The 12,835-nt window shown below is 38.9% G+C and overlaps 1 protein-coding gene across 4 annotated transcripts in view; it reads right to left on the bottom strand.

Annotated features, from left to right (window-relative positions):
- Window positions 1–858: 858 nt before the first annotated feature.
- Window positions 859–12,835, bottom strand: part of kst (spectrin beta chain, non-erythrocytic 5 kst) — a 71,067-nt gene continuing 59,090 nt past the window's right edge. For 3 of the 4 annotated variants that reach the window (XM_023162406.2, XM_023162391.2, XM_023162399.2), the window contains 8 exons: window positions 9,654–12,628; window positions 8,731–8,961; window positions 7,923–8,671; window positions 5,562–6,463; window positions 5,040–5,422; window positions 4,830–4,968; window positions 2,443–2,532; window positions 859–1,408 (listed from right to left, as the gene is read on the bottom strand). In XM_023162406.2, the coding sequence (XP_023018174.2) occupies window positions 1,275–1,408; window positions 2,443–2,532; window positions 4,830–4,968; window positions 5,040–5,422; window positions 5,562–6,463; window positions 7,923–8,671; window positions 8,731–8,961; window positions 9,654–12,628 (5,603 nt within the window). In that variant the 3' untranslated portion in view covers window positions 859–1,274. The remainder of the gene's footprint in view (window positions 1,409–2,442; window positions 2,533–4,829; window positions 4,969–5,039; window positions 5,423–5,561; window positions 6,464–7,922; window positions 8,672–8,730; window positions 8,962–9,653; window positions 12,629–12,835) is intronic. The other variant, XM_023162414.2, reaches the window with a different exon arrangement.

Raw genomic sequence — 12,835 nt, 5'->3', positions numbered from 1 at the left:
AGAATCTAAAACTGCTTTCAAATTCAAAAATCAATTGAAGAAATATTTAATGAATTAAAGAAAAAAACAGTATTATTTGATTTCCATATAGCCAGAATAATCAAAATATTTTATACTAACTATGAAAATTTCACATTTGACTGCCCATATTTTTTATTCTATTGGTATTTCATTCAATTATGTATCATTTTTCATATTTTAGTTTTGAATACCTGTCAATAAGTTTAATGTTCACTGCTCTCATCAATTACTTGTGTTTTCTTGTTCAATATTCCATTATTTTGTTAACTTTGTATCTTAATTTAATTTAGTTAATAATCCCTATTCAGAAACATTCAATGTTTCTTGAAGAATAGAATCCTGTATTTTATTAGTCCATTTTCAATGATATAACACAAGTAACCATTTTATTTTAAAATTGTGGCATAGGAGCCATTTTTTCCAAATTCAATATGGCGACACTATGACGTCATCTATGAAAATATCAAACAACTTGCAGTGAGAAACAAAAAAAGTTTGTCATTTTTGAATAAAAATTTAAGAATACTGATTTTCATTATTATTTTCAGTGTCATTGCTGGAACACCCACATGATATTGAGTGATAAATTTCCAAAAGGAAACATAATTTCTAATGAGAAAATTAAATGGGGAAATCAACTTATGGGAAGTAATTTTAGTGTGTATTAAATTTGTATGTATTCCATTTCGGACAATATTACTCCGCCAAAGGAAAACAGAACTCAGAATCAATTTTTGTATTTATATTGTTTTATCAATTCGAAACACATTTTATTCAATCATGTATATTTTCGAATAGAAATCAATACAATCAATATTTATCAAAATTTGGTTCATATATACTTTCATATAAATTTTATTTACAAACTAACTACATTATAAACAGAAATATATACATATAGTATGTTTCATTTGAATGATAATGAATTATTTGTAACACAAAAAATCGACAAAATAAGATATTTCACTGGGATATTCAAAAATACAAACTCTCAATTATCCTTCGTAATTCAATGAGTAATTTTATTATTGAAAAAAAAACTATTATTTAACACAATCATAAAAAATGATGCATCCTGTATGTATACATGAATAAAATATAAACTTTTCTTGCAATAAACGTACTCTAGGTGCCTAAAATAAAAAATTCAAGTCAATAATTGATGGAAATATATGGTTCACATCATTTGAGAAAACCGCATCTACAGTCAATGAGTCGTTTGCAAAATTAAAAATACTGATTTCCAAGCCACATTAGGAGTTGCGATTCTTTCGACCAAACAGATTCCTCAACCGATGGGACATATTTTTCGAATCCGGTGAACTCAAAGGTCTGGACGAAGAAGTAGTCTGCCAATCCTGCTTCTGGGACACATTTCCATACGCATCTAAATCAAAACGATTTCATCAATATCATTTTCAACACATTTCGTTGAATGGAAATTTCAATGACCGAATGATTGATGCTTATAATACCATTTTCACCGAAAGAATGTTGTCTGAAATAGAAAGTTGAAAAATATTCCACCAAACAGGTGAAATCAAGCACCAATCATCCATCAGAATAAAAAGCTGAGGAGTTATTATTCACAGATAGTCCTCTCAAACCACATCTAGTACTATTTGCTTCGTTGATGGGCTTAGAAAAAAAATACAGTATGAGAAGCTATTGACAAAAGATAACTTTTCAGGAATCAAATGAAAAAATCACCCTTGAAGTAATTGAAGAGGTCAGCACGTTTAATTTGAAATAAAAATTAGTATAACATTCTATCCATCACTGCAAAGAAAGTAAATTATACAGAAAGGGTAATGCACTTACAAAGTAAAATCATTATGAGATTTTCATTCAGAATCTCAGATGTTTGAAACAAGACAATCGTCACATTTCTGATTACATCAGGCAACGCTGTTTTGACATGCCATCTCTTCTTACAAAGGCGCCATCTATAGGATCGACACAAGACTCAAGTCGAGCTTCGACATCGGCTGCGGAAAGATATTTGTCTTCTACCTGTCTTCTACTGAGGCTTGTCGTTAAGGATTGTTCAGCCCAGCATTGCATTCGTCTTTCAGCCTATTTGTTTTCTTCTGTTAGTGACATAGATGGAGTCTTTGTAAAAGGAGATGTCTATCAGTTGATTTAACTCGAAATCATTACATTCGTGAATTGTTTTTATATCGCTTCTCAACAAATCAAAATCATCATGTCACTTCTCAAGCAATTTTTGCCTATTTTCTCAATTCGTCAGAAAATATCACTCGGTCTGAATAACGAGATAAGTGTATTACCCTGTATAGAGGAAGAGAAAGCAATTTTAATAGTGTAGACAGGTGAGAGAAGAGAGCTGAAAATCAAACGAGTTAGTGAGAATGGTGCCAAGTTAATGTTGTCAGCAGCTTCCATCATGCAAAAACTAACCGTAAACATGTCCGCTGTTCTCAGGGGTACTCATCCTGGGGCCGTAATTATTCGGAGGATCGGTCATTGGCAGGGGCGGCGGACTCTCCCCTACATTAGTAGATTAAATGATGTATTTTCCAGTGAATGTTAGTTACATTATAATGGTAAATGATACATTGGGTAATTAAGCTCTATATGAATATTTTTCATACACAAATTAAGAACATTTGCCACTTCTAGCGATACCGATTTGCTAAATGCCATCTGACGGTTCTACTGCAAAGTTTCTTCTGAACGGTTTTGTTTCAATTCAGTTCATTTAAAAATTATGTTAATGGAATCAATTGGTGAAACTTTTCGTGCTCTGTTTTATTACAACTTTTGCTGCAGGTTATCAAACCCGGACTGCATGGATCAACAGACTTCCAATTTGGGCAACGGAGCCTCATTCTTTGTCACTGTGAAGACAATGATGATGTTCTGTACATTGATCTTATATCAAAAAAATGTTCAAGAAATACAATGGGTGTGCGTCAAAAGATCTGTATGGATAAAGTACTTATAGGGGTGTTGATCAGCAGTGTATGTATGTTTTCAATATGAATCAAATCCAAGAAAAATTCAGTCCAGCCGAAACATTTCATTCAATAACCTACTAGATCTTGCGTCGCACTGTCCTGATTTGGAACCAATTGATTTCTTTAACCATACATCTGAATGCCTTAAATAGTTTGTAGGATATCTTAAAACTATGTGTAGCACATACTGAAGTTAAAATATATCATGAATTATCTACCAAATATTACATAAACATACATTTGAATTCTTATATATGTATCATCATCACGGCGGGTCGGGAATATCGAATGCCCTCGGGTTTAGCTCAATTATGGTTCAAGCAATTGTGCCTGCGCCTATTTATTCGTTGTCTTCAGTCATGTCTTGTCTTGTGTTCGTTGTTACTCAGTAGTCTCTTATGTGATCATGCAGTTATTGTTTAATATTCTGTGTTGTTTTAAAGTTTCTGATAGACTCAAACTAAACTAATCGAGAATGAATTCTAGAAACGCAATGGTGGATCCATGAGGTACATATATTAGGTTGTTTCAAAAGTTTTGATGTCATGTAGTAGGATGCTAATGACGGTTCTGAACCTCCCCCACCACTTGACCTTGAATGACGTCACCCGACCTCGAGCTATGTAAACGTCATATGACCTTGAATGACATCACGCGACCTCGAGCTATGCACCCGTCATATGACCTTGAAGGGTCTAAACGACCTTGAGCCGTGAGCACGTCATTCAACCTTGAACATGAGGTTTGCCTTTTGACATCAAGTCGGAGTGGGGGAAATGCTTTTTGTAAGAAATTTTGTGCTGCCATTCCACCTAGCGATTGGCATTTTACACTTGCTCACTGAGAAGACGGTGGCGATGATTCATTCAGTCAAAAGGATGCACCACTGTATCCATTATATTACCCTTTTTTGCTTTTACGAAACCAAAACGAGATTCTTTGTTGGAATAGATCGTCACGTGTTATAAAAAAGGATACTCAGGTAAAAATTATTAAATACTTTTTAACAAGGTACAGGTTACTGTTGTTTTTTGTGTCAGAAGTAACCTAATGTATTTTAGCAATTCAAATACACTTATAACATTATGTCCCCTATACTTCATGTAATTATTATTCTTTTAGATAAATTCTTCATCAACACCAAAAGTTTTTCAACAAATATTTACATTCTACTGTATAGAAGAATATATACAAGCCATTATTTTTAAATGAATTTTTCAACATACATTTATATACAAATATATTTCTTTTATAAATCAACTAGAATAATTACAAAACAAAAAATGTTCTCAAACGCCAGAATTGCAAGACTCTTCTAGACGTGCGTTTCTTCAACCAAGTTGGCGTCTTCAGGAGATAAACTATATTAATTAGTGGTGGTGTTTGGGGTGCTTGCTTTGGGTTGATTCAATCATGTTATTAGGTTTTTTACATATATTTCCAAGATATCAGTTATCTCAGTTTTTTGTGGCAAGTCACCTTTTATTGAACTGTCGAAAAAAATATATTCCCCTTATTCCATTTCCTTAATATTCTAATGAGATCTGACCCTGAAGAACTCGGAGAGTTTATAAAATTTCACGTCGATATCTCCTCCTAATAACAGACGACATATATTTCCGATTTTTTTTCCAAAAATTCATTTTTGGGAAACATCATCAAATTATTAAGTTTAGTTTCGCTCTGAGGACCGTAGTTGACTAGCTACAGGTCACAGTATAAAAACAAAACCTTATCAATTTCTATACTATATCAAATCATTTTTTTATAATCTACTATCATCACCAAATATAAGTTTTGAGTATTAAAATCAATCTTCCATCTTACCTATTGTATGTCGGCTGGAGTGAGAAGAGGCTAGGCTTCCATTGGTTGATTGAGGGTCGTGCCTCAAAACTACTGAATCTGCAACATCGGGACTTGAGGTCCTACTGGATTGGGAACTGACTTCGAAATCATTGGGATCCTGAAAAAAACATCAAATCACTTTAGTAACAAGGACTCAGGAAATGAGGACTTGTCAGACACTCTACTCACCCTAGAAACTTCAAAATGAAGCAGCTGCTGCGCCGGAGGTAATTTGGCCCTGAAAGTGATCTTGTTGATCCAGTCTATCATATCCACTTCGGAGTTGGAAGTAAACAAAAATTCTGAACCGTCCGTTATAACCAGCCTAAACGTGTGTTTCTTTTTGTGGTAGTCGTCAGCCACCAAACATACGGCGTTATGGATGTTGAGCGGAGGAGAGCTGGCTTTACTAGCAGCAAAATCGTCCTTGCTTTTGAAGAAACACAACAACTGGCCACACAATACGGTGTAGGAGTTTTTCCAAGCCCGATTGGTCGCCCTCTTGCCTCCTGGAAGCAGAAGCTGCTTCCTATCCAAGAAAGCCTCCGCCTCAACTGGGGGCAAAACTGCCTCTGAAAATTGTCAATTTGGTGTCAGGTGTGGAACGTTAGTATTTGAAGGTTCAGTAAGTGTTTCATAACTAGGGATGTATGTAAAGAAGGATTATATTGACCTAGTTCTTTCTCAATGATCTGAAATAAATTATATTACCTGCGTTTTTGGAACGCAACGAGCCTCTTCTCCTGGTGTTGAACGAAGGAGTCCTCTTTGGTGGTTTGGACCCTCCAACTTTCATACTCTCAGCCCGTTTGACAGAAGCATCAGAACCTCTCCTCATACGATCTCGGTCGAACATGTGAGCTACCGAGTTGGTTTTTCTGACAGGAACAACAGGCTTGACAACAGGAGGCGTGCTCGGTTGCTGAACGTCCTGTATTTGTACCATACTTCCGTTGACTTTATCTTCAGGAATGTCGTGATGACGCTGTGCTCTCTCTTGAGATTCCCGACGCCTCAATTCCGTTATCCTTGCCATCTCTGTCCGCTTGCGCTGCTCCAATCTCTCCTGTTCCACCCTCTCCCTTTCCGACTTCTGAGCGAGAGCTTCGCGATGTTTCTGATCCGCGAAGGCTTCCTCCACCAGCGTCATTCGTTTCAGAGCGTTGAACTTGTCCTCCTGAGCTTTGATGGCTTCCTCGAAGTCGCGATGTTTTCTTATCAAATCTTCAACCTGAGGAATACTGTCGCCTAGTTTCGAATAGCTCAGGTTTCCTTCTCTGACCGCCAACCAGTTTTCTAAGGTGTCGGCTTCCCGTTTGAAGAGGAGAACGTCCAAATTTTGTTGGTAGATGATGTTGCGTTTGCTCCAAGTGTTGTCGAGGAGCTCCATCCTCTGCTGAAGTACTTTTATCTTATCCTCGATCTCCTGAGACAGGTAATGGCCTTGTTTGATGAAGACGTGGCCGCTTTCGTAGAACTGCTCAAGAATAGGCAGGCGCCCGTCCATTTCTGTCTTGTAGTCCTTGTGTCTTTCCATCAGCAGTTCGGCTTCTGTGCAATCTTGTGGCAAGTCCGGTGCGGTTATTTTGGCCAACATCTCATTTATCCAAGCTCTGTAAAGAGATGTGAAAGTTGTACCTATAGATAAGTCACTTGACCGAAAATAATCTGTTACAAACGCCACAATCTACCCACAATTCTCAATCTCGAAAACTCAAGATTGAGTAAGACATAACCATAGTAAGATACACACTTCCTGGAGTATTGAAAAGATATAAATGATAGAATAAGCGAACTGTTGGCATTTACACTTGAGGCAATGAAAGATTACACATACATCTTAAACTTGTGAATCCGATATAAGTGGGCAAAGGAACGATTATTCTGTAAATAAATTATATTTTCATTAAGCGCTTCCTATCTGTTCCATCAACATCACCCTGTATATTGTGTCTTTAGCACATGAGTATTAGTTACCTCTATTATGTAACGTACGTTACGATATAAAATTTACTTACTCCGAAATGTGAAATGACCGGAATTTATTAGTTTTGAAAACCACTATTTTTGTAGTACAAAAGACTTCAAACCGTAGAAACTACAATGAAAACATCAATATGTTAAACAATGGTAAAAAGTCATTGTTGGGTCTGAAAACATGAGAAATTGCCGACGACTCACGTTTATATAATGACTGATTTTTTTGCTAGTATCTTTTTGGAAACACTGTTTTTAATTGATCACGCGTGAATCGTGTCTTGTGTCATCGTCAAACTTGTTTAATTTGATCTATAATTTAACCATGAATCGACTTACAAATTATTGAATTTTATTATCAAAATTCATGCTCGGTGAAGAAAGTGCATCGTGCACTTCTTCCAATTTATGGGCAGTTTCGTCGGACTACTGAAGGAACTATTCGGAAGCTTGTGACTAAATTTCGAACCCAGTTTACATTATTGGACATTAAACCACCAACACTCATACGTAGAGTGAGGACCGAAGAAAATATTGCGGCTGTATCCGCCAGTGTTCGTGATGACCGTGAAATGTCGATTCGCCGCCGTTCGCAGCAACTGGACCTCTGGCCGCCTAGATCGTGTGATTTAACGCCTTCGGATTATTTCTTATGGGGTCATGTTAAAAGCTCATGTCTACAGGGATAAACCAGTAACGACTGACGCTCTGGAAGCCAATATTGAAACATTTATACGTGAAATACCGGTCGATATGTTAGAGAGATTGTGCCAAATTTGGACCTTGCGCATGGGCCATCTAAAGCGGTGCCGTTAGCTATCTTCCTTTGATATAACTGTGTTCAAGCTGAAATCTGTATTGTCTTCATTTCTCATTTGTATAAAAGTATGTTTTATGTAATATATTTTTGATGTTGCCCCAACTCTAGTTATTTCATAGCACCGTTGACACAGAGTAGAAAGTAACTGTGAAATCATTGGCATATAGCTGTGAAATAAATAGGTGAAATATAGCGAAACAATTTTTATGATACCGTTATATTTCATACTTATAAAGTAACTGATAAGCTCGCCAGAAACTCAATAATATACTTACACTAAATCGTGATACCCATCGAAGTATGACTGCAATTGCTCGGACTGTTGCAAGAAATCCTTCTGTCGTTCAGTTTTCGTCTGTAGATCTTCTAAGGCACTCACGGTGATTTCTCGCTTATCATCAATGTGATCCTTAGTATCCGGAAATTCAGCAATGAGCCTATCACCTTCCTGCTCGATAAAATCGACCTTATCTTTGATAGCCTTTATCTCGGTCTCCAGAGCTTGATGTTTCCTCATCAACTGTTCAATAACTTCCGAGTCTTCAATATAGGCTTCGTACGTTACATCAGCTTCCTTCTCCTGTATCCAAGAAATAACCTCTTCTGCAGTTTTATCGAACACGTGGACCTGTTTGGCTCCAGCCAGAGCTTCTTTCCGCGCAGACGCCAATTCAATCAGATCCTCCCAGGTGGTTTGCAGATCGTTGACTTTCTCTTGAACTACCGAACTGTAGCTGCTCTTTGCACCTATGATGATGTTTCCGTTATCGATACACTGCTGTACTCTGGGTTCACTGTTCAATAAACTGACATGGAATGTGTCGAAAGCTTGGATGAGAAGTTCTACGTGTTCCAAGTCATCACCATATTCTTCGGAATCTGTCTTGTTCATCTGTTCTCTCATCCAGTCTTGTACTTCTAGGCATTCGTGGAGGAATCCGAAATACTGTAAAGCTTCCGAGAGACGAACTTCTCTTTCAGATACGAGTTTGCGGAGACCTACAAATTCTTTTTCCAGATCGTCCTGTGAGTTGAAATTGGAAAGTTATTCAAAAATCAACTTGAACAAAGACAACGTCTTACCTTAGCTGCTGCTATGTTTTCAGAGTCGAAATGATCCCTTTCTATAAGGCTGTCGGCCATTTTGGAAAGCTTCTGGATAGTCGGTTGAAATGTTTTGACTTCCATAGATAAGGCTTCTAATTTGCGCTGCAAAGATTGCGCTGTATCTTCATCTTTCCCTACTTCTTTGCTCGCAAGGAAAGGGCGTTTTTCGCTGATCCATGCCTCTGCTTCTGACACTTCTTGATAGAACTGTATAAAAAAGCAATTTCAACACCAACCCCTACTACATCTGCATATCTCTAATAAAAGTAGGCATGATTACTGCGATTCTGTAACTCATGGCTACCATTTCCCAAAAATATATCATTTGTGCCATAATTCAAAAATTTAAGAAGGATTTATCAAGATAAGATTCGGCACTTACATGTATACATATTCCAATTCATTTTGGTGAAGTAATTTCTTGAAATCATTCTTATTTGAAAGGGATTTTTGAAAACTCCTAATTTCTTTTAAAAACTTCAATATTTCTTATCCGAATGAAGATATCTTAGAATATAAAAAAAAAAGTGTGCGTCTCGGGACGCCCGACAGAAGTGATAACTTAAACTATTGAACTATTTAATACTGGCATTGTTTAACTTAAGACAAGCTTAGGTTATTTCATAAATTGTATGTTAATTAATCTGATGATGTGAGGAAGCGTTATTTATTAGTAAAATCCTTTATTGATTACTTTGTGTAACAGTATATGTCGATTGCACACTGAACACTAAACCATGCGAAGCGAGGAGAGAGAAGCGTCTGTCCGAAATACGGCTAGCGGAGGAAAGGAAGCCAGACAGACCGGCGTCGTTACGCGTTATATAACGAAGCGGTTTACCCTCCCATAAGCAGTCATCATTTCAAAAAAATCATTATTGACAATATTCAAAACTCACCATTTGTACTTCCAGAGAATCCTGAAGTCTTAACCTCCTAATACTGGCCAAATCCTTCACTTGCATAAACATTTGGTTAAGCTGAGTAGCCTGATCGCTTATAACAGGTCCAGACGCTCGTCCCGATCTCATCAATTGATCTGCCCGAACAAACAGAGCCTCAACTATAGGCTCCCTCGACGCAAGTTCGGCTTCCAAAGCTTGATGCTTCTTCTGCAAACTCTGTACGGCCGTCAAATTGTTACCGAGGTCGCGAGACGCAGCAAGCGGTTCTCTGTCTAAGAGCCACTGAACCTCGTCGTCGATATCTCTGGAAAACTGATGCAGCATCAGGGAAGACTCAAGCAGGTCTCTCCTAGTTTGCAAGGGGCCTTTGAGCTGATGGAACCTAGTGATCGCCTTTTGCGCCTTCTCTTCGATTTCGTTCGCCATGAAATGACCCCCTTTGATGAACTGTTCTGTAGCTTCGTTGATGTTTTCGCAATTCTCGGTGTGTTGCTGAACGTCCTTTTCCAAGATGGCATGACGCTTGAGTAAGTTGTTTGCAGTTGCTAGATCTTTTATGGTATCCGTGTTATTTACTTGTGCTTCTACTTCATTCAGCCACGCTTCAAACTCTTCCAGGGAGCGGTTGAACAGAAGCGCTTGGTATGCTTCACTGAGCCTGTCACGTTTGAGTGTGGACAGTTCCAAAAGATGCTTCCAGTCGTTCTCTAACTCGTCGAGCCTGATGCCGATCTCCGTAGCAGCATAATGATCCGCGGCTATGAGCTCCTTTCCTTCTTCAACGACGTTCTGAATCCTCTCGCCGCTGGCTATAACCTCAGCCTCGAAAGTTGCGTGCTTCTGTATTTTGTTCTGTAGATTACTCGGCTCCCTGTAACACTCATCTGCCGCAATTTGCAGTTTCAGATTCAGCCAGTTCTCCACATCGTTCACGTTTCTCAAAAACTCCTGCAGGGCTTTGGATTTCTCTAGAGTATCTTTCCGCTCCTCGGATTTCATGAGAAGTTTGTCCTTCCTCTTGAACACAGCTGCTAGTTTGTTGGAGACCTCTTCACTATTTTTGTTAGGATCAGCCATGATTCTGCTGGCGACTTTCTCCAACTCGTCCACTTTCTCCAGTTGCTTGTCGAGCATAACCTCAAAGTTGTGATGCTTACGGAGCAGAGCTTCGACCGCTCTGGGGGTGTCTCCGACGTCATCGTTGTTCAAGAAAGCTTCCTTGGTTGCCAGCCAGCTGTTCAGGTGATTTACTTGCTCCTTAAAGTCCTGGATGTCATATTCATGAGACAGTCTGTCTTTGTGCTCCTCACAAGCATTGTGGATGAGCTCTTGCAGATCCTCGAGTTTTTTAACATTCTCAATGATTTTAGGATTGTTTTTTAAAGGGCAGTTCTTTCCGTACTGTATCAGAGTATTGAAAGACTCGTCTCGTCCGTTGATTTCGGCCCTCAGTTCGTTTTGCAGTTCGAGCTGAGCCTCAGCCTCTGCAATGGTGTTTGGTTTATCCTGAGAATCCATGCGTTTGATGGTATCGTGAACCCACTGCTCCAACTCCTTGACATCCGCCAAAAACCTCTCCTGAATATAAGCGGTTTTCAACAACTGTTTTCTCTTATCCTTGGCTGCTGATAGCCTATTCGATTGTTCCTCCAAACATCCCAGTGCAGCTTCCAGTTGTTTGATGTTATGAGGGTGTTTTTCGCTAAGCATCAGCGCGTCTTTTTGATGTACTTGAACGATCTTGTTCTCTATCGCTGATATTTCCATCTCGGTTGCTTCGTGCTTCCTTTGGAGGGCTTCGACGGCTGCCAGGTCTTTACCAACATCCTCAGACTCCATCGCGGTACATTTTTCCTGTATTCGATCCAGCGTATCAGCAATGTCGCGATTGAACAGATGAAGTTCTGCGGCAGCCGCCAACTCACTTCGGTATTTATTCAAAGCCCCCTGCAAAGAGTACCACTTCTTCTTGAAGTTTTCACCCCTTTCTTGAACGCCAGTATGTCCCTGTCTCGCTAGTTTGTCTGCCAAAACACTTATAGCCTTGATTTTGTTGTCGTCTATCTTCATGTCGCTATCGACGTCGTCCAACTTTCGCTGCAAGATCTGACAGTGCTCGTAGTCCTTTCCAGTGTCGCCAGCTTGTATCATGACCTCCTTATCCCTGATCCAGGTCTCTATTTTATCTAACTGGTTGTTGAATTCGAGAATGCCCTGAGCTTCTTCGAGACCCTTGCTTCTCAGATTCATTTCACCAATCAGTCGATTCCATGCCTTATCTAACTCAAATAGCTGGTCGGCTATGTCTTGAGACGCTTTATGGTTCTTTCTGATGAGAGTTTCTCCGTTGGTTTTGATTTCCTCTATCCTGCCAGCATTAGCTGTGACTTCTGCCTGGAACGCTTGGTGCTTCTGGAGCATCTTTATCTTGTCTTCCAGCTTGGTCAACTCGCCTGTCTTGGCGGCCGCATTGAGTTTCTTTTGTTTTTCGTCGATCCACATTTGGGCCTCGCTCACGTCTCTATTGAATTCCGCGTAGAGCAACCCGTTGGTAAGAAGTTGTCGTTTTTGGGCGCACAGCTGATGAACTCGTTTGCGTTTAGCGTGTATCTCCGCTAATCTCTTAGATATTTGATCGCTGTCGAAGTGGTTTTGGTTCAATAATTTAGTCCCAGATAACTGTAGTGCTTCTAGGTTTTTGTCTTGGAGATTCATTACTTTTTCGAAGGCTTCGTGCTTCTTGAATTGGTTTGTGACTTCATCAACAGTTTCTCCGATATCCACGTTGGCTAAAGTAGCTTCTTGAGCGTTGGTGGCATCTTCTATGAGCTTGGCTTCCCTCAAGAATATGTGCAAGTCGCACAACTGGTCCAAGTGGATTTTTTTCAGTTGCCAAGTGTTGTGCAGTTTGTCTCTTTCTTGCATGAGGTTTTTGTATCTCTCAACTGCTTCAGGAGCTGAGTAATGGCCTGAAATAGTAACAATAAACTTGTTTGGTGAATGAGTCTGAAAGTATCAGTTACATTCATGCTCAATTCACCAAGTGGGAATAGTTTCAGTTCAATGAAACTACGTGACTTGCAAAGGCTTTAACTATTTCTTAAAATCCACCATGTCGACAAAGCAACTAATTTTAATAGTCAAAATATAAAGAACTCATTGAAGAATATTGATTG

The sequence above is a fragment of the Leptinotarsa decemlineata genome, unplaced genomic scaffold (genome assembly GCF_025532065.1).
Source record: "Leptinotarsa decemlineata unplaced genomic scaffold, Ldec_3_MD MMD2_tig00026361_RagTag_RagTag, whole genome shotgun sequence".
NCBI classification, from domain to species: Eukaryota; Metazoa; Arthropoda; class Insecta; order Coleoptera; family Chrysomelidae; genus Leptinotarsa; species Leptinotarsa decemlineata.
The sequence above is the reverse complement of the archived record's forward strand: the minus strand, read 5'-3'. Positions and strand labels throughout refer to the sequence as shown.